Genomic DNA, 25,149 nt, shown 5'->3' with positions numbered 1-25,149 from the left:
TAACATCGCTAGTTACATGGGCCGATATTTTATGATGTGATGGGGGCACGGTCGTCATTTCAAATTCAATAAACGATGATCATATCTAGGCGTGGGAACAAAGTATCAAAGTTTTCACCTTTTCATCAAAGCTAGGTTGCCAGTACCAAGATGGTTAGGCGCTTATTTTCCCACGCTTATTGTGTGATGGTTAACATTCTTAAAGCCTTTATTCATTCAAGAGGATCTACCTTGCTTACCTCACTTCTTTTATTCCTGATAAATGCCTACCTCACTCTAACCATTGAAAAGATCATAATCTTACTCACTTTGCCACATAATCTTCTGTATCTTTAGTGCTGCTAGTTACAAGACAATAAACAATGATCATATTCCACCGTACGAGCAAAGTAACCTAAGTTTCCACCAAACCAATGGAGGAACAGAGGAGGGTGGCGAAGCATGGAAAAGAGTAGGTGATGTTTCAAGCCTTCTATTCCTCAACAAAGAATGACATGAATAAACCAAATTTCGATTTGGTTTCCTCCCAAGAGTCTCTTTTCTTCTTTACCCAGTTTTCCAGTAACTTAACAGCACGGAGTAATAGTTTCTTTCATTCAAAACTGAATATATTTTTTATCAACAGACCTGCTTGAGTTTTCATTTTTCAACTTGCATCACCAATACACAAAATGCTGCAACTGAATGGCTTATCCAACTCATGTTATCGTCTTTTGATACCAAAACCATGATCATTTGGATTCCAGTAGACGCATAAAGATGAAGAACAACTAGCAAGACCATTACAAAGCACTTAACTGGGGTTGAGATGGGAAAGAGGAAACAAGATCCCAGGATAACTATTTGTAAAATTGTATACTGATATAATAGTACAATATCTTTTGTTTTAGCAAAAACAGAACCAGGACCTTGGAGAAAAGCGCAATGAAAGGTTATAGTTTATCCATGGGCACATATTCAAGGTAATAACTACTGCTACAAAACTTTTCTGTCGTCAAAATGGGAAGTAATTTTTCTCAACAAAAATGGTATTAATACTCCGTGATAGAGGATGAAGGATGTCAATGCGTACCCATCGCTGGAATAGTAGTCTAGAGCCTTTCATCCAATGGAACAATACACCTTGAGTTGCCAATCGTGCGCCATCAGAACCTTACGTTTATGATATTGTCAATGGTACCCTTTGCTGTTCAAACTCAGTCTTGCTTCCTGGGCAACTTTGCACAGATGAGCTTCTAACCTTGTGTTGTTCATGAAGTCTTTCTTGACAGGTTTTTCAATCCTGATCCGATGCACTTGAGTACAACTGTCCCTGTAGAAGGCTCTGGTGTGATGACAAACTTTACCCCCAGGAAATCTCTGATATGTCTTAGTGTCTCGATGCCATAAGGTGACAGCTTCCCAACACGTACCTTTGAAACATCTTGAGGGCATAATGCACATAGGAGAAACAGCAAGCCCTGTAAAACAAATCCAAAAGAAACTAAGCCACTTGGTTGACAACAAAACTCTGAAGAAACATGGAAACCCTTGTGGATAACTTCAAAGAACTCAACTATGGTTAGTTTGTAAAATAGTTTTTGCTGGTCAGAAATCATGTCGAGAAAATGAAAATTGTTGGGCCTTCTTTTTTTTCCCCCTAATAATTATTATTACTAACTCATTGTTTGTATTTGGACATGGATGTACTGATTATTCACACGAATTCTTCCATCAAGTGAAGATGCAAATAAATAAATAACTGGGCCCAAATGGCCCAATTCAGATCTGGCCAAATACCCTAAGGTATTTTGGTCATTTTCCATCTCCTTTAGGGCTCAAGATGGGTCTAGTTGGAACCCCTCTATCCAAGGGTTATTATTTCATGATTTATGAAAGAGTCCCAGCCCATTGTAATTTCTTAATTTGAGTTGTGTGGGAATTGGTTAGGTTGTGGGTAAGATAAGACCCTTTAACAAAGAGGGTTCTTATCTTTTAGGAGCTTGCTTTTGATTAAGGTTTGTCTTTTCTTAGTTAAGAGTCCAAGTTAAAGAGTTTGGGTCACGTCGTGGGATCCTCGTCTATAGGGATTCCCACATTGAGTCAAAGTCTTTTAAAGGACATAAATAGCAAGTTAGTTCATTATAATTCTCAGTTTTGATGATTAATAAAGTTCGAAGATCCGGGTCCCTAGTTGAGAGGGCCCTGGTTGAGTAAAAATTGTTCAAGTTCATCTTCTTCTCCATTCCAGTCATCATCCTACAATGAAAATTGTTCATCTTCTTCATTTCCATTCCAGTCGCTGTCCAGCAATCAAGCAGCTTCATTCAAGAGATACAGGAGTGCACTTTCAATCACAGCCGCCCCAAGTAAGTTCAAGACCTCTCCCACCCCCTGCCTGCCTCTCCTCTCTCCCACAAGTCTTCCACCCTCCCCTGCCTTCACGACTCTCCTGACCGCCTCCCCCTAAGCCCCATGACCCTCCTAGCCCCTTCCCCCCGCCCCACCGCCCTAGCAACCGCAGGTTTCCCACACCGCCCGCTAGGCCGCTACCCCTCAGCAGCCTTAGGATCCCTTCCCTGCAGATTTCAAATCCCAGTGCCTTAAGCCTCCTTTTCTTCTCCCCTTCTTTAAAGCTGTAGTGAATCTCTTAGTTAGACCTTGTTCTCTCAGTTTCTAAAAATCCTGCACTTCATCTTCTTCACCCGAAAAATTCTGCAACTTATCCAACTTCTGAAAAACTTCAGACCTACCCAAGCCCTTGAATCACTGAGATTCAGTTCTGAATCTGCAGAAACAGCAAAGAGTGCTTATCCTACCCTAGCCGAAATGCCTAAAAAAGCCTAGTTTTTTGTTTCTGTTCAAATTTCAGCAAGGTTTACAAAGTACAAAAATATCCTATAAAGCCTAGGATCACTACTCTCTTTAGCAGGAAATTCCTGGGCAGCCCTTAGATTTAGGAAATTCCCAAAAATACCCTTAACCCTAGATCAGGGTTTACATCAACTTGTCAAAAGTTTTTCACACGGATCCAGTCCAGTAGAAGTATCGACGTAATCACAACAAAAATGCATGACATGCTGCATTTGGAAGGTTGTGTTAGGAATTAGGATGGCAAGAAATTCGACAAATTCAGGATGGGTATTGACCATCTCCAACAGGATCATGTATAGCTCCAAACCCCTATTAATCAACATACAACTCAAACAAACCAAGCTAATCCTTAACTTGCAAGTGAGATATACCACATGACTATCTGCAAGGGGAGCAATAGAAGCTCCAAAATAATTATTACTCATCTCAAATAAACCAAGCTAATGCTTAACTCTCAAGAGAGAGATGCCATGAACATATCTTAAAATAACCAAGTTTGACAAAACAGATTGAGTTATTAGAATAATAATTATTACTCATCTCAAATAAACCAAGCTAATGCCTAGCTTTCAAGAGAGAGATGCCATGGACATATCTTAAAATAACCAAGTTTGACAAAACAGATTGAATTATTAGAATAGCACACCCAGCAAGCACCTGTGGAGAGTAAAAGCTGATTTACAAGCACAGTTGTGCCTTGTGCTGCTGTAGTATTTTCAACCCGGTTCTGGCTGGAAGAGCTGGTACAGAATTTACAGACAGACTCGAATGAGAATTTGGAGAATCACAATGCTTGATTAGGCCGTATTTTCCCGCAGCATACACATACTCACAGATGATAAGATCTACACCAAGTGGGAAGCCCAAGGACAGAGGAAACCCCTAAGCTTGCTGCCCAGCAGCTCTACTGTAGGCTAATACCAGTCTATTTTTCAGTCTAACATATTTTGGTTGGCCAGGGTCAATTTAGCAATCCTGCCCAGCTAATACCAGTCTATTTTTCAGTCTAACATATTTTGGTTGGCCAGGGGCAATTTAGCAATCCTGCCCAACCAAGTCAGGGACACATAGTCCTTATATTTTGAAGTGTATTAATAGTCAGTCTTTTACATTAAGTAGGATGCAATAAAAGCAGGCTAAGGTTGGGAGGAAGTCGGCCCTTGTACAGATAAGCTTATAAGGCCCAAGGACAGTCCAAATTTCAGGAGGACTGTTCTTGTAAAAGCTATAAATAGGTCCCTAATTATTGGGATAGGATACAATTGATTTCATGAAATTCTCCCAACATTGCTCCAGCTAATTGGAGTTCTATTTAGTGTTCTATATTCAGAATAGTGTCAGTGTTGTAAAGGTATCTCCAAAGTGGTTTCACTTAGGCTGCGTTTGTTTGCTGGAATAAAGGTGGGGTGGGAAAATTTTTTAAAAAGTGTAGATTTCTTACTTTTCCGTTAAATCCCAAAATTGTAGATTGTTTGGTTGCTTAGGGTGGGAAAGTGAGAGACAAGCTTCCTTGAATCAAGGAAACTTGTCTGGTAATGTGGCAGCCCAACTTTCCCACCCAAAGTCATTTTAAAACCCCACAAATTTGGTGGGATTTTGTGAAAAAGTTTGGAAAGTAAAAAGTGGGACCCACCACTATCACTTTTCCACAAAACCCTTCCTTTCCTTCTCCCTCACTCCACTACACATGGGGCCCACATTTTTTTCCCACCCCACCTTTGCAAACAAACGCAGCCTTAAGGTTCTTGGTGAACACAAGCTAAGTTCCTACTCTTGATTGAGGATTCAACCTACATAGCAATTCCAGCTCAACCAAACATCATATAAGGCACTTCAATCTAGGTCCCTCCTCGAAACCCTAATTGATCACATTAGTTCAAAGAGGTTGTTCCTTCAAACCAGTGAATAAGGAGGAGTCATGATGAGGAGATCTAGCATCAAGTTGATCATAGAATCAACTTTAGATTCGTTATTAGTGGAAGACTAAAGAATAGATTTCCCTGCGCTTCATCTCCAATGGATCCTAAAGAAGGTATGTTCATCATCTTATATTGTTATTATACTAAGGTGTTTTTAATCGATCTATTCGATCTTGGATATATTTATTATTACATGTGGCATCAAAGCCTGCATATAATTGATTAAAACCCATATAAATGTTGAATTTAGGGCTCCAAAAATGAACCTATGCAATTTGTGAATTTTCTCTCCAGAGTTGTCATCAAAACCGTATGGTTTTTTGCCAATAACTTTTTTTTCTAGAGACTTTGAAAATCCGAGACCACCACTATGTAGATCTTGAAAAAGCGAAGAGATTGATATATTATAAGTCACCAATGGACTTTGGACGCCCCACCATCCGCTGCCGGAGTCCGGCAACGATTTTCTGGAATTTTTTAATTAATATTTATGTTGATGTGAAAGTTTGACCAGTCAATGGGTCAAGTTGACCCATGACCCCAAATCTGAGACCCATCGGGTCATACGGGTTCACCAGTCAACGATCTGCCTGAATGGTTTGCTTTGGGTGGACTGGTTTGATACTTGGACCGTTTGATGACCCAACTCGGTCGTCACCTAGCGAGTTGACCTGCCAGTCAACTCACTTTGACCAGTTAACGATTTGATTTTGGTTCAATTCGACCGAATATGGTTTATGATTTGCTTTTGGACCATTTTTATTGCTGGTTGATCTAGTTTGGATTTAATTCATGTAAAAAAAAAAATTGGGAATGCTATATATTTAGAATTTTTTTATTTCTGGCCAAACGGTATGAATTTTGAAGCGTTCTCTTGGGGTTTTATGTTTTGGACCCTTCTAGATGCGATGGAACCATTTTAGGACCAAATTCCACCCCTATATATGTGAAACATGATATATCATGTTTTAGTTAAGCCGATAATAAAAATAAAAAATAATAAATATACAACATTCCAATTTTTATATTATTGACTCAACCAAAACATGATATATCATATTTCACATATATAAGGGTGGAATTTGGTCTTGAAAATGGTTCAATCGCATCCAGAAGGGTCCAAAACATAGAACCCCAAGAGAACGCTTCAAAATTCCATATGGTTTGGCCAGAAATAAAAAATAATAGTAAATATATAGTATTCTGGATTTTTTTTTTTAATCCAAACCAGTTCAACTAGCAGTAAAAATGTTCCCAAAGCAAACCAAAAACCATATTCGGTCGAACCAAACCAAAATTAAACCGTTAATTGGTCAAAGCAAGTCGACTCGCAATACTAGCGGGCCAACTCGCTGGATGACAACCGAGTTGGGTCATCAAACGGTCCAAGTATCAAACCAATCCACCCGAAGCAAACCATTTAGTCAAATCGTTGACAAGTCAACCCGAAGATTCGGGTCATCTTGAAGGGTCATGGGTTAGGTCAGCCTGACCCATTGGCCGATCAAACTGCCACATCAGCATAAATATTAATTACAAAATTCATTGAAAATTCTAGAAAACCATTGCCCGACTCCGGCAGCACATGGTAAGGCGTTCAAGTCCAAGGGGCGACCCATAATATATCGATCTCTACGTTTTTTCTGGATCTACGCAATGGTGGTCTCAAATTTTCAAAATTTTTCTAGGAAAAAAAAGTTACTGCAAAAAACCATACGGTTTCGATGAAAACTCAGGAGAGAAAATTCACAAATTGCATAGGTTCGATTCTGGAGCCATAAATTCATCATTCAACATTCATATGGGTCTTTAATCAATTCTACACACACTCTAATGCCACATATAAGAATAAATCTATCCAAAATTGCATAGATCAATTAAAAACACATTAGTATAACAACAGTATAAGATAATGAACATACCTTCTTCAGGATCCATTAGAAACGAAGTGCAGCGGAATCTCTTCCTTAGTCTCCCACTAAAAACAAATTTGAAGTTGATTATATGATAAACTTGATGCTAGATCTTCTCCTCTAGACTCCTTCCTATTCACTGGCTTGATGGAACAATATCTTTGAACTATTGTGATCAATTACGATTTCGAGGAGGGACTTAGCATCCTTATATAGGCAAACTCATTAGATCGTCCATCAAGATCTAACGGTTCCTTTTTCAGGATCCTGTTTGAACTCAAGACCATCCCATACAGTTAATCACCTACATCTAGTTCTAACTAAGATCTTGGATTGCTTGGTCCTTCCACTAGTCTTGGACAAAGGAGATAAATGGATAAAAGTATATGTAATAGGATCAAGCTACCTAAACATGTCAACCTACCATCCTTTTTTTCTCCCCTTTTTTTTCCTTTTTTGGGGGCGACAAATAAACTTTACTAAAACAAGAGAAAATGAAATATACAAGGGATGGACAGGGGGAAGGGGGCCAACCAACCTTCAAGAGGGAAGCTAGAGGGACAACAATGAACCTGTTCCTTGGGGTATCAACCTAGCATCTTAAAAGCTTAGTTGATCATGTCCATGACATTCAAAAGGCGAACCTTCATCATCAAAAAAAAAAAGAAAAAGAAGAGAGCTTTTATGATGCCTAACAATCACCCCACCTCAAAGGGGAAAAAATGCAGAAAAGAAATAAGAAGCAAGTTTGACCAAGAAATAGAACTGTTTTGGAAACAGCCACCAACCATTTAAAGTCAAATGTGACCCAACCCATAAACTACAAATCGATTCAACTCTTATGATATAAGATGAAGCCACCACAATGTGCCACTGCAGACTTACCTGGTGTGTTGAATCCACCACTCCCCCTTGCTCAATCTCTCCAAGCAATGCTGAAGCAATTTGCTCACCAACATCCTCAGGACGCATCAGCTCTTCAGGTTCCTCATCTTCAAGAACATCAGTGTCCTTCCCCCTTGTATGACAAACTGCAGTATCAGCAGAGAAGAAGCAGCCAGATGTAGTCTCAGCGACCAACGATATGCCATAGCCAGGTGATCTGCCAAGGGATCAAACTTCCGATGAGATAAACTAACAATAAAACGATAACTATTTTAGGAAATCTACACAGGGACAAACTCCACAAGTGAAGATGGGTTTCTCTCTGTCAATTAGTTCCATGAACAGAAACCCGCTTAACATAAAAGTTGACATTAAATAATGAACCATACTTTCCAGCTTGTAGACCAGCTTTATGGTCAGTGGCTATGTGAACATCAGGAAGCAGTTGATTAAAGATTCCACGAGCTGCATGGATCATTGTGTTTTCAAACTGAGATGAGACTCTTGTAGAATATGTTACTCCTCTAATCCGCTTGACCATTCCTTCATCAACCCAAGTAATTGCCTGCAGTGATGGGAAAAAACACATATGGCACTGAAGAAGAATTGATGAAACAACCTTTTATTTTTTTTATGGAACAACTAAAAAAGGGTGCACCCATCACATGCCGGTAAGGGTCATAATGTACAACAGTCTTGCCCCCGCTTTAAGGAAAGACTGTTCCCCAACCCAAACCTATGACTATTAGGACACAATGCAAAAACATTTATTTGATTAAAATAACTATCGATTACTAAATAAACTGAAAAAGCAAACTCCCAGAAACACAAAAACTCACCGATAAACTATTTTGAATCATAGGAACTGAGAGAGTGATTTCACCACCACCATCAGGAGGACTTCCACGGCTCTCAATTTTCAGATCCAAACCTTCTGAAGGAACTCCAAAGCGCTTGAGCATAGGAAGGGTAGTAGACCGGAAAGTATCAACTGATGGATCCTTGGGATCATTCGTTATTCCTGCCAGCAACCAACTGAATATTCAGTGAAAATGGTCCGAGTAGGAAAGCACTCTGAAGAGAGGAATTTTTTATACAGCACATAAGAATAATTTATGTAAGGTATGCCAATTTGGCCTCTGATTAAAGAGAACCTAGAGAATATGGGCAACGAAACTGAAGCCCTAGATGAATGTGCTTGGGAGTGTGGTAATTCTCAGAAGACTAGGTTATGCAACAAAATCAAAAGAAATAGTTGATTGCCCCAGAGGCTGATTGGAGGCATCTCTGGTGTGGGGGTCAGACAATAACATAAAACATCTTTCCAGCAAAAAGAATCAACTCAGGCTCTTAGAAACAGAGAGAGTTGGACAGGTCAACTGATCTAGATTTGAGAAAACGCAGGGAAGGGTACCTTGGGTTATCATTCACTAAGTAAAGACCTACCACTATTTTTGATGACCTTAAATGTCTGGAAATCTAATTTTCTTCCCCTAACACACATCATCTAAAACAATCCCATACTCCGGACACCATTATAGGATCACATCTCTGACAAAAGCCTGAACTGAAGGAGCTACCAGTTAAATACAAATCTGGATGTTCCTGCTCTATGGTCTGGACTCTCCAACAAACTCGCAAGGCAACTCTAGAAAATTGTAAATTCTGACTGTGAAAACCAAATCCCAACAACAAGTTTGATAATAACAAACATGAATTTGAAACTAAATGAAGAGACTCGATGTCAAAGTAAAGCTCGAACCTTTTAGCTTTATTGAGAGTGATTTCTTTCCGAACAAACCTAGCACGACCAGAGGCTCTAGGAAATACCCCATGGATCTACTAACACCGCAGTCGTGCACGATATGCCTTCCGCCCATTATAACTCCCGGCTTGTACTTCAATTTTGTTCCTGGAACACAAAGAACGAATGAAAAAAAAAAAAAAAAAGGGTCCACGAAGATAAACCCTAAACCCTACAGGTAAGAAACAAAAAATCAGGATAAAAGTATACCGGTTTCGTTGATTTCAACGACACAGTCGTCGGTGATTTTCTCAAGTAGTCGAAGAAAAGAGATCTCGTGAGGCCGGAGACCGGCCCATGTATCATCTGGTCGAATGTCTTCGATTATAACGGCTTTACTCACTAAGGTTGAGAGCAGGAGGCGCTGCCTAAACTGCTGGCTTCCCTTGAGCCTCAAAAATTCCGTTTTCCCCATTGCTGCTCCTCGCCGCCACCGGACGCCACCACCGCTGCTACTTCTCGACTTCGTATGTTTATATTTTATTTATAATGCTCCTTGCGGTGCCCGATTGAATTGTTTTCTGACCGTCCGATCACCCGGGTGTGAGTGGCGCCAAAATCAATCTGTGATGGACCCATTTTAAGGGAATTTACACTTTACACCCCTTTGGAATAATAATGTAATTCCACTTTTTACCCATTACACTTCTTAATTTTATAGATATCACCTTTAAAAAGTAATTCGCATGTAAACCCAAGCTTGCCACTTAATTGACTTTTTTCTGTTTGGTATGACAACTGATTAAAATTCACTTTATTCTTGAGTGTAGGTTGATATAGTTGTCTAGTTGTCTGATTGTCTCCCAAATTGTTTAGTTTGGAATTGAAATTTGTATACATTTTTTTTTTGTTGGTAAGAATTTGTATACATTTATTAGAGAGTATGAATAACAATCTCCAAAATCAAGCATAAAGTTATAGGACTTTTGAATTTTAATGGCTCTACATAAATAAATTAAAATTGAACCACTATCATGGTGAGCTTTTTTAGCAAAGTTTATCATTTTGCCATCCACCGAAAATTGGAGAAAATGAGAATTTTCTCCTTGCCCTTTAAGTTATCAATTCCATCAATTTCAAGTTCACAATAATAAGAGAATAAAGACTATATGATATTTAAAGATATACAAAAAAAAAAAAAAATCAAATGTCAAAATGAAGTGATAGAAGTTAACAGGTCCCATTAATTACACTATTTCCCAGTTTCGACCCTCGAAAAGTCATCTTAAAATGACATGCATAGTACATGTGAATATGTGATGTCACACACGATCAAGTAACACAGCAACACATGTGAAATAGAATCTAAAAGATATTATACTATTTTGTGAGGAATTGTAAAATAAACAATATATCACCAATTTTCACAAGATATTGTCTATTTTAGCAAGATATCATCTATATCTCACTGAAATATGCCGATTTCAATTTTGGTCTCCAAAAAATATCGTTACTTGTTGAAACAAATGAAATTTGCCAAATTTCGATCGAATTTGTCGATATGTTTTACCATGATTACTCTTAAAAAATAAATACGAAAGAGATTCAATGCTACTGAACCCGAACTCCTAGATCTTTTTTTTTTTTTTTATATTTAACTTTTCAACCCTGACAACCCATAAGTTGATATTAAAACAATTGCAAAATTGTTTCAAATATATTGATTAACTTAAGAATAAGCTAAAATCTTAACTCACTATTAACAAAGGGGTTAGGTTTTGTAAGACTAAACAAGGAATTTTATCAAGCAAAAAGAAACAAAATAATTATTAGAACAATCAATGATATCTATCCCTTCATTAAGTGATTCACCGGTTCTTAACCTCCTACTATGTCACTTGTAGTTTCAAAGAGATTGAATTTAAACAAATCAAGCCTGTGCAACTTCTAGCTATGCTTCAACTGAAATAGGGTTTTGTGGTTAAAAAAAAATGATATAAATGATAGGTCAAGGTCATCGTTCACAAGATGGAATAGTGATGCTAGGGACATTTTCTACTAGTCATGTGAAACAAGTAATATTAGAGCTAGGTAACAGACTAGAGAGAGTTGAATAAGTGTTAGGGTTGAATGGGATAAATTCTTCACCCATTAAGGGTAATTTGGTTATAAATTGATCAAAGAGGGTCAGTTAACAATTTAGGCTATCATACCCAAAATAAATAAATAAATGTTGATTATTTATAAAATAAGGGTGTATATGTATTTTCAAAAGTTGAATGGGTGGAAATAAAGTTTAAAGGATTATTATTTTGAAAAAAGAGAGGTGTAAGTGCAATTTTAGAAGTCTTTAATTACAATTTACGCCAAACCGTTCGGCTTTTCGGTTTCCCCAAATGTCAACCGACATAGAAGAAGCCAAGTAGCTTGCTTTGGCGCTAGGTTTTGAATCCAGTGGAAGAAGCAAGTGAAGGGAATTGCAGGAAAAACTGAAGAAATCGAGAGGAAGGGGAGGCCTTGGCTAGAGCTGGAAATGGCTTTTGCTGGCAGTGGCGGTGCACCAGGGCTTGGGGGACTGTCGTCTTCTTCGTCGACGGCGATTAGACAGGTGAAGCTGGAGAAAGAGTGCGAGCTGAGGGTCGAAGTGGGCATTGAATCTCCTCTTCGCATCCGTCTTCTCACCGGCACTGCAGAAATCTTTGGCACTGAACTCCCTCCCGAAATTTGGCTTACTTTTCCTCCTCGTCTCAAATTCGCTGTAAGCCATCCTTCCTCTCTAATTTTCACACCATGTAATCGAAAATGGAAGTTCCAAACATGAAAAGTTTATTTTTTTGATTTGCCTTTTCAAACCCAGTAGCTCCTTTCCTTATGGAGCTAAAAGGATCAGAATTGTGTTTGCTGTCAATGTTAGAGGAATTTCGTAGTATATGTAAGCTGGCGTATACACTCATATTGTTGATAGCTGTCTAAGAGCATATACCTGTAAGCACAATCTGTGATCTCAGTTAAGAAATCACGAGATTTCAATGTCATTTTGTCGTCTTACCGTGGAAACTACCATCAGTCAGAGAGGGAATATCTAAATTCATATTTTTCAATTGCTGACTAAAACCATGTTCTGGAAAAAGGGTTCCAGAAGGACCGCCTCATTGTGTAAATCTCATTCCCCCTGGGGTAATAACATTTTTTAAATTTATTACTCTCAGTGGACTTTTCATCTGCTTTTGAACTCTTATTTACACAAGCTCAAATTGATATATCAGGTTTTCACTTGGTATGGCGCCACAATTGAAATGGATGGGACTACCGAGACTGAGTATACTGCTGATGAGGTGTGCCTCTATTTATTTAATTTTTTCTAAATCTTAGCCATTTCTATTGATCAATAGATCCTTTAACCAAAACCTTCTCACATAGATTTCTGTTTATAGTTTTTGTTTATTTAATTATTTTTATATGGTTGGTTGATTGATTTATAATGCCTTTCTAATGTTCAATTTAGACACCCATGATAAGCTATGTAAATGTTCATGCCGTACTGGAAGGGCGGAGGATTCGTGCAAAAGCATCCTCAACCAGTGACTCTGATTCTTCTCAGGTATTCTTATGCATGTGTGACAGGTCACAAGCCTACCTTGTAAAATGGTATTTTCACTATTTGAGATTTGAGAAAGTTGCATGTGTGTTCCTTCACTAGTTATGTAGTCAAAAATTGAAATTTTCTAATTCTATGGCCAGCAAGAGAAGAATATGTGTGTGTCTTTGGTGTGATACCTTCTTAGAACTGTATATTCAGTCCCTATGCTGGAAAGAAATTGGGTACTTTGGATATGTGGCAAGAGAGCAGTAGGCTGCCAATATGCATGGAGATTGGACGCTGAGTATGTTTTACATGTAGTTTAGTGACATCCAATATATTGTTAATTGGTGTTTTTGTCTCAGAAAATTCATCTTAGATCCTTCTGTTGTTCAATAATTTTGCTTTGGATTGTGGGTCATAATACTCTTAGTGGTTCAGGGCCCCAGGGTGATTGTTGTGGGACCGACAGATTCAGGAAAGAGTACCTTATCAAAGATGCTTCTTAGCTGGGCAGCTAAACAAGGATGGAAACCCACTTTTGTGGACTTGGATATTGGCCAGGGATGTATAACCGTTCCAGGATGCATTGCTGCTACTCCAATTGAAATGCCAATAGATCCAGTGGAAGGAATCCCTCTTGAAATGCCCCTTGTCTATTATTTTGGGCATACAACCCCCAGGTAGCAAATCGTGCATTCTCAACCAGAAACTTTACTTCAATCACTTTGATGTTTCATTGCTTAATTAACCATTATTTTTGAAAACTTGGATAACTTATGGCAACTTAATGCAAACTGACGTGTTCCTCTCTCCAATACTAAGAGGCACTTTAAAAGTGGCCCAACTAAATTAAATCTTAAGAGGCAATTTTAAAAGTGATGCTTCACAGTGTTAATGCAGAGTTGTATAAGGTGCTCGTCAAGGAGCTTTCTCAAACCCTAGAAAAGCAATTTTCTGGTAATGCTGAAGCTCGTGCTGCTGGCATGGTGATTAATACCATGGGATGGATAGAAGGTGTTGGTTATGAGGTAATTTTGCTCAGAAACTGACTGTCTAATGTTTCAGTGCACCATTACTCTTCCTTCTTATGTTGCACAATACTCTTTATGTTCTTTCAAGCTTGGTGGTTTCATTGCAGTTACTTCTACAAGCAATTGACACACTCAATGCCAATGTCGTTTTGGTTCTAGGCCAGGTAACTACCTTTCCGTCTTTGTTAATGTTTATTCAGTTTACTTCTCTAACTACCTTGATCAATGTTAGTATGGTAATTTTGTAAAAACATAGACTTGTGGCAACTTAAATATCTATATTTGAGGTAGCTTGGAAATTAGAAGAACCAAGGTGCAAAACTTACCATCGAGATTCTTCTGTCAAAGTGAAGGTGATGAATATTCACCACTAATTGGGGTTAATAATCCTAGGGTTGAAAATTTTACAGAGCCTATCCGCCTCGGGGCATTGGGTCTGCGCGCTAATGCGCTTTTATTTAAAGAGAACTATTGTTTCATGCAGCTCAATTCCGTTGCTTGTTCGAACGCTAGCAAGATAACTCGGCCACCATGTTTGGGCCGGGATGCAGCAAGGTATACCATCTCGAGAAAGTGAGATTAAGACAAATTAGCGGGTTTCCTTCTCAAAGGTCCCACCATAGTTATAAATGAGGGCATGCCCACATGTGGAAAGGTATACAAGCCTGGTTCGGAGGGCACTACGGTAGGACGTGGATTGATCGATCATGACGAGAGTGGACTTCTCCATAGTGTAATGTAATAGAAGAGTCACGGTCTAGTTCCCCTCCCTTCTTGACCAGAGGAAGGAGAGATGAAGGAATAGAAAATCTTCGTCTGCCGGAATGGAAGAAAGCCGTTGAAAAGCAGGGGAAGTGGTCAGCCAGCCAGCCCGGGAGGGGCATGGCAGTGACTATAGCTGGAAACTTCTTCCTCCTCTTAGAGGTGGGTGGGCCAAAACTCATTGAAATGAGACTCCGATCTGCCCGAACTTAGTCCAGTCCTATTTGTTAGGTATTAGTTTATCCTATATAATATTTGGGGCTTAGATTAGTTACTGGGGTTGATAATCGATGTGTGTCTCAACACATTAGGCCGATGCAATGCCATTTGGTTTGAGATGGACCAAACCGTTATTGTGGAAGTGGACTAGGGTTTATGATTGTTATTATAAATAGTTATGATGGGGTATCCCCAATCTCTCAATTCTTTTGTTCTCTTTCTTCTCCACAAGAAAGAGGCATGGAATGGAAGATGAGGAGATTGGAGAAGGCTTCATCACTCTAAAGGCTTCAATGTTTGGATTAATCTGCAACATACATTGGTGTAAGGTACATGCAATTCTCCCTTTGAATATTATATTGTATCCTGGTTTTTGTACGTCTTTCAAATCAGGGTTTTGGGAATTTCCTATGGTTGTTCTAACAATTGGCATCAGAGCTATACCATACAAATTTGGGATCAATGTTTTCATTCTTTACAATTAAAATTTTTTTTTGAATGTGAGGGTTTATTATATATTCTTCCTAGGTTAAATCTTACACAGGGTAAGGAGAAAATTATAGAGAGGAAGAGAAAAGCTGTCGTATTGCCTTTCTCTTTCCCTCTTGGAGTTTGAATTTTTTTTTTTGGGTTGTTGGTTTTACAAGTTAAGGATAATTAGTTGGTTTCCCTTTTGCTTCTTTATATTTTTTTCCTTGAATTTTCTCTCTGTTTTGGAAGATTAAGAAGGGAAAAAAAAGGTGATTGATAGAATAAATAGTTTGAAGTGACGTTTGCATTCATGACTTGTTCATACTTGGTACATTGAGTTGTAGTTTTATGTAAATATAGTATAGGCAATGATGTTTTTTTGTCTTCTCTTAAAAGTAAAAGAAAGAGTGGATCTTCAATGGAATTAGGTTGTGGTATAGGGCATTTTTTTAATAATTAAGTAAAAGAAAGGGTTGAAACTCAGTTAGTGTTTTGCTGCCGGTCCCAAGCCTGGGTAAAGGAGTAGGGTTGGTGCGTCAGGTCAACAGCCGACACCGGAAAAAATCTATCCAAACCCTTTTTCATGGATTCGACCTTATACGATAAACTCTATGCTAGGGCAGCCCCTACAAAAAAAGCGACGCGTTACACTATGGCTCTAGTGAAGTGATAAGTGCGCAAGGGTTAGCTAGGGCGTCCCCTATAAGTGACACATCGCATCGGCCCCTGGATGTGGTGATACGTAAGCAAGGGTTCTCGTGCCATGGACGAGTGCGGGTAAAGAAGCTAGTAAAAAACGTAGGATTAGATTGGCATCTTGGAACATAGGATCTTTAACAGGTAAGAGCTTATAATTGATAGATGTTATGAGGAAAATGAGAATTAATATAGTTTGCATTCAAGAGACTAGATGGAAGGGAAAAGAAGCTAAAGAGTTGGATGACTTTGAACTTTAGTATACTGGGGATAAAACTAATAAAAATGGAGTAGGTAGAATAGTGGATAAAGATTTTAAAAATGATGTGGTGGATGTTAAAAGAGTGGCTGATAGGATTATTGCTATGAAGCTTGTAATGGAGAGAGAGTTCATAAATATAATTTGTGCATATGCACCTCAAGTAGGATAGGATGAAAGTGTAAAGCTAGAATTTTGGAAAAATATGGATGGATTAATGCAAGGAATTCGTCAAGGAGAAAATATTATCATAAGAGGTGATCTAAATGGACATATTGGAAAAGATCAAAGAGGCCATGAGAGTTGCACATGGAGGATATGGTTTTGGAGAGAGGAATGAGGAAGGGATCTCAATTTTAGATTTTGCTGTTGTTTTTTATCTATCTTATTGTAAATACTTACTTCAAAAAGAGAGATGAACATTTAATAACCTTCAATAGTGGACATCATAGAAGCTAAATAGATTTCTTCCTAACTAGAAAGACTGATAGATTGTTGTGCAAGGATTGCAAGGTGATACCAGGGGAAATCTTAACTGCACAACATAGACTTGTGGTTTTAGATATGTGACTAACCCCAAAAACTCATAAAATGTGCAAGGTTAACTATCCCAGGATAAGATAGTGGAACTTGAAAGGAGAGTGCTCGGAATCCTTCGCTAATGAAGTAGTCAAACAAGGAAATTGAGATTTTAAGGGGATACTAATGCAATGTGGAATGAAATGGCTGTGTATCAAGAATGTGGCTAAAGATGTCCTAGGTGAATGAAAAGGAAAGCTCCATTCTTAAAGAGAGACTTGGTGGTGGGATAGTGAGGTTCAAGATGCCATTAGGAATAAGAAAGCTAGTTTTAAGACATGGCAAAGAACTAAGGATGTTGAGGATCTTCAAAGATATAAGTTGGATAGAAATGAAGCTAAGAAAATTGCGGGAAAAGCAAGGAAAAGAAGTATGAAGAGTTATACAATAAGTTGGGCACGAAGGAAGGGGAAAAATCTATTTATAAGATAGCTAAGATGAGGGATAGGAAGAGTAGAGATCTTGACCATATTAGATGTATGAAAAATGGGGATGGTAAAGTACTAGTATTTGATGAGGACATTAAGAAAAGATGGGAAATCTATTTTTCTACTCTACTAAATGAGCATACTGTAAGCACTTATGATTTGGACAATTGCACCATTCACCAAGGCACCAATATTTGAACTTATATATGGAGAATTTCAATTTTCATAGTAAAAGAAGCACTAAGGAGGATGAAACTCGGCAAGACACAAGGTCCTGATGAAATCCCAATAGAAGTATGGAAGAGCTCAGGAACCCATGGACTAGTTTGGTTGACTAAGTTGTTTAATAAGATTATAAGCACAAGGAAAATGTTAGATGAATGGGTGAGAAACATCATGGTTCCATTACAAAAATAAAGGAGATATTCTAAGTTGTAAGAACTATAAGGGCATTAAATGGATGAGCCATACTATGAAATTATGGGAGAGAGTAATTAAAACTCGTTTGAGACACTTAACTACAATTATAAAGAACCAAGTTGGGTTTATGCTGGAAAATCTAGAACAGAGGCTATTTACCTAATTAGGAGACTTATGGAAAGGTATAAAGAATATAGGAAAGACCTTAATATGGTATTTATTGACTCAGAAAAAGGTTATAATAGAATTTCTAGAGCGTTAATTTGGCAAGTACTAGAGAAAAGAAGTGTTGCAAGTAAATATGTAGACATAATTAAGGATATGTATAATGGTTTGGTGACAAGTGTAAGAATAGTTGGGGGGGGGGGGGGAGGAACAAAGTAATGAATTTCTAATTACAGTTGGGCTACATCAAGGATCAACTTTAAGCCTACATACATCTATTTGCACTATAATGGATGAATTAACTAAAGACATTCAAGATGATGTCCCCTGGTGTATGCTTTTTGTTGATGATATTGTGTTGATTGATGAGACTTAAGTGGGGATTAATACCAAATTAGAATCATGGAGAGTAGCTTTGGAATCAATAGACTTTAAACTAAGTAGAACGAAGATAAAATATCTAGTTTGTAACTTTAGTCATGATCGGCCAGACGATGAGATGGTGATATTTGACAATAAGGAGATTCCTCAGAATGACTGTTTTAGGTATCTAGGTTCAATCATAAATAAAAGAGGTGATATAGAGGATGATGTTTCCGAAAGAATTAAAATAGGGTGGATGAAGTGGAGAGGTGCATCCGGGGTTTTGTGTGATCGGCGTATTCCATTAAAGCTTAAAGGAAAATTTTACAGGACCGTTGTTCAACCTGCTATGATGTACAGTATCATATAGATAAACTCAGCGTAGCAGAAATGAGGATGCTAAGATGGATGAGTGGCAAAACTAGGAAGGATAAGATAATGAATTATCATATTAGAGTTGGTTTGGGAGTTGCTCACATAAGTGATAAGCTTCGAGAAAGTCATTTGAGGTGGCATGACCACGTTCAACGGAGACCTATAAATGCCGCCCGTACGAAGAAGTGATATAATCCTGATTGAAGGGACTAGAAAAGCTAGTGGTAGATCTAAGATAACTTTAAGAGAAGTGGTGAGAAAGGATATGCATAACTTAGGTCTTGTATCTAGCGTGGCCTAAAACAGAACTGATTGGAAGGCAAGAATCCATGTAGCCTACCGCATTTAGTTGCGACAAGGCTTATTGTTGTTGTTGTAAAAGAAAGGGTTGAAAACCCCTTTTCTTGAGATTTTAAGGGACTTGAAAGAAGATGATCATAGAGAGATACTCGTACATGTTTCTTTCTCAATCTCTAAAATAGAATTGAATTAGTCTGTGGATGATAAAAAAATTTCACTGGTAGATTCTTTTGATTTGACTAGTGAAGTATATCTTATATTATTTTGATAATTAACTTTCAGCTTAAAATTGTGTTCTGATATCACTTAAACGTGTGATGAGGAGTTCTCTTGGTAGACCTTGAAAGGAAGTTGGTGATGGATAATGGAGTAAAGAGAATTTGTTGGATAGTTGCTTTTCTTAAGTTCTTATGTAATGTGTTAAGTTCCATTTGGTTAGAATGTTCACACCACTTGTTGTCAAGCCAGCCAATATAAAACTATTAAGTTTTCTTTAGTTGCTCCTTTGCCACCTGTCTCAACAAATTTTTTTTTTTTTTTTTTTTGGGGGGGGGGGTTTAAGGCTGGTAAATTATGCCCCTTCCCATACCCTGCAATGGCAGGATTTCGTCCACTGGCTCTCCCTGATGTGAACCTAATTTTGAGGATAGGGTCTTTAAGAGGAATTCCCTAAAATTAAGGGTTTGCCCAGAATCTTCCAGCAAATAATCCAATAATTACAAGGGAACCTATGGTTTGTTAGGGTTTTAACAAAATCTATATGGGTGGGGGGTAATTGGGAAGAAAGTTAGAAGTAGGGTTTTATCAATCTTCACGGGAGGTAATAGAATAATTGGGGGAATGGATAACCAAGATGAAGATCTAAACATTGGATATTCTGGAGATAGGGAGAAATAGAGAATGATCAGTATGGAATGGATCTTTGGAAACTCTTCCTTGAATCTTTCATTCCTTCTCTTCTCCTTTTTTCCTTTCTTTTCCTCTTCTTTCCTCCTTCTTTCTTTTTCTTCTTTTCTTCCCCACCCTTTTTTCTGTGTTTTTCTGGTTCTGCTGGAAGAAAGAGAGGGAAGGGGAAGAGAGTCCAAGAGAGGGGAGGATGTGGGACTATTGCAAGGGCTGGGGAAGGGTAGTAGGGGGTAGGGGTAAGGGAATAGGGGAGTTGCAGGGGGTAGGGAATGCTGCTGTGGTGATGCGGCAGCAAGAGGGAGGGGCCTAGATTGGTGCGCAGAACAGGGAGGGGACAGGGATGGCTTGTGGGGGTCTAGGGGAGGTGGGGGAGGGGTAAGGGTGGTTGCTGTAACTGCAGGGGAATGGGAAGGGGAAGGCTGCAATGGTAGGGGAGGGGTCTACTAGGGCTTGCAATGGGATTGGGAGGTGAGGGCAAGGGTGGGACTGCTGTACATACTTGTTAAGGCTGCTGATGACTGCTAATGGTTGCTGGGATTGGAAGAATTTGCTGGAGTTGAAGAAGAATGCGAGACAAAGTTGCGGATCATTGAAGAAGAATGCTTTTCTCTAAATCCACCATGGCCCCCTCAACCAGGAAGCATGGTCCTCCAAACTCAATTTTCTTATTCACATAATCAAACTTAACTTACAAAGAAAGAGTAGGCCTTAATTTATAGCCTACTAAAAGAACTTAACATGAAGTGGGATTCCTTTGTAGATGAGGATCTCACCACAATAATCATAATAATGGACTGTAATTGACACATGCCTAAATAAATTTTTAAGTAACTTAAAACTCTAATCTAAAGAAGTTCACTTGAATAGAAACTCCTTAGGACACTCAACTATTAACTCAAATTAAGTCTTCATAACAAAATTGGAGTTTAGAATTAAACTGAATTTCTAGAATTAAATTCCAGCAACTAAATAGGGCTGAAAATGCCCAAAATACCCCGCCTAGACTTTCGGCCAGCTAGTTTGGAGGGACCTTGGGGCCCACTTTAGGATTCGGCCTGGGGGGTCTGTCCATGTTCACATCACCACCCTTTATTTTCTGGTACTTAGCAATATCTGCAGCTCTGCCTATAATTAATTAGCAGCAGAAGAGGATTTCATCTCTAAGTTTTTCGAAGTATTAGCATTGCCAAAAAGCTGCTGGTGTCTGCCTCGATTACTAGACACGACCATTACTGAGCATTTGACTAGTCATTAGTCATTTAGACACCACTTTAAATGCATGATCTGGTATTACTCTTTGGTTTCTTCTTTGCAGCTTTTACCAAACCCAGTTTTGATGCTCTGCCTTTATTTAGGGAGCAAAGAGGATGGATATTTTTTACTTGGAAATTTCAACCCCTCCCTGTATTAGTTCCTATATGTGTTTGTAATCTTGTAGGAGAAACTATGCAGCATGCTTAAAGATGTTCTGAGGAATAAGCCAAATGTGGATGTTGTGAAACTTCAAAGGTCAGGTGGTGTTGTATCGAGGAATGCAAAGGTCCGTCAGAAGGCAAGAAGCTACAGGATAAGGGTAAAATTGCTATATCTAAACTCTATTCCCCCCCCCCCTTCTTTTTCTTGGTAGCATTAGTGGTAGTAGTTGCATGGCTAGAATTGTATTTTGGCTCACTGCTGAACCATTGAGACTTCCACAACCAGGCTTTTATTACACATCATAATACCATTGCCCTGTTAATAGTGTGCCTTACTGCCTAAGTCGGATTACTCAGACAATGGTCGGATGTCCATTCCTTGAATCTAGTGGCTTCTAATATTGTTATAATTATAACTATAGCTAAAATTTAATTTTCAGTGGGTATCTACAATGCTAGGACTCAAGATCCACTTTGCTATAGTTGCCTCAACCTCCATGATACTCTTGTTGTGTAATAGATGCAACACTTACCAATTATACTGCCAATATATAGCTATCGTAGTTCCTGTTTTCCATTTTGGACCATTTTCTGGTTCAAGACTGGACCAGGTTCAGTTAGGTTGAGTCAGGGAATTCTATTTTCTTGCAAACTTGATGGCCATATTAGCAGGTTTTTGATGGGGTTTGGGGCTGAAACTTGGTCTATAACCTATTTTAGGCCTTCGTAACACAATGGCATTATCATATTTAGTTATTAAAAAAAAAAAAAAATTCTAAATTAGAAGTTTAATTTCACCTTACCTGAGGGGAGGAATGTGTCAATTCTTGTGCCTTGACATGGCAGGGTTCTTGTGTATGCATGCATATCTAGCCATTTCCCCTCAAATTCTTGAATGCAAGACTTCCCATACTTGTTTAATATATCTTTGTTTGTTGACCTTTTGATCAAAAGCTTTATTTTCCAAGATTATTTTGTTGATTTGTCTGACTTGGTTTTTTTACTTCTTTCAGGAATACTACTATGGTATTGCAAATGATCTTTCTCCTCACTCCAATATTGTGAGTTTCAGTGATTTATTTGTATATCGAATTGGTGGCGGGCCTCAAGCACCACGTTCAGCTCTGCCAATTGGTGCGGAGCCTGCAGCTGACCCCATGCGACTGGTCCCCGTGAATATCAACCGTGACCTTATTCATTTAGTTCTTGCTGTGTCCTATGCAAAAGAACCGGATCAGATCATTTCCAGGTAAATCATGACATTTTGCCCTTCCAGAAGAAAAATTCTCTTATTCAGCATTCAGTGGATTGACAAATTCAATCATGTATTCAAATAGTTTTCTTATTTTTCTCTTAGATTTTTTTTTAATTGTTATTTTTTTATCTTGAAATAATTGACAGAAGTCTTCACTTGCAAGCCGTCCATGATTGGGTTCACTTGCTAACAATCCATGTGTTCCCTATCCAACTTTTCTTTGGATTTTAAAAGCTAAAATTGAATATTTTACTTTGTTCACCTTATGTTGTAAGTTGGAACTGATGCCTTTCGTTATTTACCATCCAAAGAATTAGTAGTATGAATGGAATCATTTAACCTGGTTAGGTACTTAGGTTTTATATTGTGATGTCAGTGTATCTGGTACAATCAGTCATTCATTGATCATGTTTCATTTTTTTTTCTATTTTGCAGCAACGTAGCTGGATTTATCTATATCACCGACATTGACATTCAAAGGTATGAACAACTCTTGTAAGTTATTGCATTTGATGCAGTTATGGTGGATATAACCACCCACTTGTGTAGAAAAACAATTTATGCTGGATATATGCCCCCAGGAAGAAGATTACTTACCTTGCACCATCAGCTGGAGAACTCCCGAGCAGATATTTGATAGTTGGAACCTTAACATGGATCGAGACGTGAGGTTTTGGGGACAATTGAAGCAGACTTCTGTTACGATCTTAAGAGGCATCACTTAAAATTAATCCTTTGGTATTAACAGCCTTTGGGTGATCGTATAGTTGATAAATGTCATAGTACAAGCTTGCATTAGGATTATAAGTTGAAGATTGTTGCTTTGAGTTGTATATCAGTTTTCTCTCGTTAAGATTTTATGTTCAGAGCTTTGAGTACTGTATGATATAGAGGGTTCTACTGTGCTTCCTGCCCTTTATGTTGCTGTTTTTTTTTTCTTTTCCGTCCAATTTCCATTTTTTCAGTGCTCCTTTTATGACTCCATGTGTATGTTAAAACTTTCTTGAACCTAGTCTTAAGCATGCTGTTAAATTATCACAAATGCATCGAGAGGCCACACAATAGGTCGTCCAAGCTGCAGGATAGTAGGCTGAAAAAAGTCAGTGGCCAGAGCGAGACTTCATCATACACATTTCATAAGGTAACGTAGTTTCCTCCCATTTCCTTCCTTCATGTTGTGCATGACTTGTGTTTACCGCGTTATTGAATGTTTCAGAACACCGCGACATTCAGTGTGCTGAAGCGTCACCATGACTGTTGAATCTGAGGATTCAGTGGACATTAACACAGACCAACTGAATTCGGAGGTGCAGGAGAGAATCTTCCAGCTACTCTGGTTGCATCTTCATATCAGCGGTTGACTCTTCTGCTTAAGCCCAGCTCACATAGCACAGGCAGTCTCCCTGCTCTGCATCTCCACAGCATTAAGTGAACCATTCTCCAAACTGCATTATTCAATCACTGACTTTCCTTTGTCACTAGAACTAAACATATACCATTATATCTCCAGATGAAAGTCAAGTTAAACAAAGATTTCAGACCTCTTGGATCTCATATGGACCACTAATTAAGACTCTTTTTTTGCACTGGCTTTTGAAGGTTTGATTGATAGGATAGAGCTTCAGTGCTGTGTATGGTGATGATAGAATGAGTGTTCATATATTTTTTTTCAACTATACCCACCTGAAACAGAAATTTGATCGTGACCATATGCAACTTAGTGCTGTGCATTAAGAACCCTTGATTGATGTTGTGTCCATATTTTGTATTGATGTTGTTAGGGTTGCATTGGTCGAATTTCTCATGGCCTGCATACAACCTGCTTCATAGCCATCAACCTCATGATCATGAGAGCAAGGTACAAGAACCCTAAGTCGAACATGAACATGGGACTCGACTCCATGATTCCGAAAGAAATCAGTTAGAAATTTGGAAATTAGACTATTTATTTTTCTGGCACATTAAATTAGAATCGATTTGAACATATTTCTTTGTGGGTAGGGGGTTTTACTTCTCAATTCAAATAAAAAATACGTTCACACGGGCAGGTCATAGGTTGAAATTTAATTGACTCATTAAACAACAAGATGTTACGTATATCAAACTTCTACCTGAATGAAGTTGACCAAATGTCTGTTTAAAGTATTCAAAATTATTATTTTAGATATCTAGTAGTGCCCCCATCACCTTATCAGGTGGCATATGATTTGCACAACCTAGGGGTCCAAGTAGTTCGCACAAAATACAAAATTGCATACATCACTTTTGACTTTGGATCTTCTACCCATTAGGGTAGAGGTTTGTGTTTTTTTCACATTTATGTACTATATATTAAAAGGGAAGTTCATCTCTCAATTTTAATTAAATAGATTAGATTTGAGATTTTTTGTAGGTCATATTTTTAATGTATGATAGAAAAATGTGAGGAGAAGAGCACAATTTTAGAATCATCATATTATTTGGGTTGTACACGTGTGGTATGAGCTCTAACTCCAATATTTTTAGATGAATTTCTTGAAAAAAATTCGGTATATTTTTCGATAAAATCAAAGTGGAAAGCTTTCGTATATCATTTTATGAAACACACATTCAAAGATCCATTCTTTTG

The 25,149-nt window shown here is 38.3% G+C and overlaps 2 protein-coding genes across 3 annotated transcripts; one reads left to right on the top strand and one right to left on the bottom strand.

Annotated features, from left to right (window-relative positions):
* Nucleotides 1–537: 537 nt before the first annotated feature.
* LOC149006800 (RNA cyclase family protein) lies at nt 538–9,813 on the bottom strand. The gene is made up of 6 exons (XM_089166906.1): nt 9,585–9,813; nt 9,333–9,482; nt 8,410–8,591; nt 7,960–8,135; nt 7,571–7,787; nt 538–1,460 (listed from the first exon to the last, which is right to left on the bottom strand). The coding sequence occupies exons 1-6, from the start codon at nt 9,787–9,789 to the stop codon at nt 1,251–1,253; spliced, it is 1,140 nt and encodes a 379-aa protein (XP_089023032.1). The 5' UTR covers nt 9,790–9,813; the 3' UTR covers nt 538–1,250.
* A 1,910-nt stretch (nt 9,814–11,723) lies between these two features.
* LOC149006799 (protein CLP1 homolog) lies at nt 11,724–24,753 on the top strand. Of its 2 annotated transcripts, XR_016175090.1 has the most exons (11): nt 11,724–12,072; nt 12,581–12,649; nt 12,820–12,915; nt 13,336–13,577; nt 13,787–13,925; nt 14,036–14,092; nt 21,310–21,444; nt 22,300–22,535; nt 22,977–23,021; nt 23,123–23,682; nt 23,758–24,752. XR_016175090.1 is itself a non-coding variant. In XM_089165889.1 (10 exons), the coding sequence occupies exons 1-10, from the start codon at nt 11,848–11,850 to the stop codon at nt 23,208–23,210; spliced, it is 1,332 nt and encodes a 443-aa protein (XP_089022015.1). In that variant the 5' UTR covers nt 11,724–11,847; the 3' UTR covers nt 23,211–24,753. The 2 variants fall into 2 exon arrangements, 1 of the variants encoding a protein (XP_089022015.1); XM_089165889.1 differs by having other exon boundaries at nt 23,123–24,753.
* The last annotated feature ends 396 nt before the right edge of the window (nt 24,754–25,149 follow it).

Source organism: Hakea prostrata, chromosome 8 (genome assembly GCF_041222555.1).
Source record: "Hakea prostrata isolate BN-2017 chromosome 8, UWA_Hpros_2, whole genome shotgun sequence".
Taxonomy (NCBI): domain Eukaryota; kingdom Viridiplantae; phylum Streptophyta; class Magnoliopsida; order Proteales; family Proteaceae; genus Hakea; species Hakea prostrata.
The sequence above is the reverse complement of the archived record's forward strand: the minus strand, read 5'-3'. Positions and strand labels throughout refer to the sequence as shown.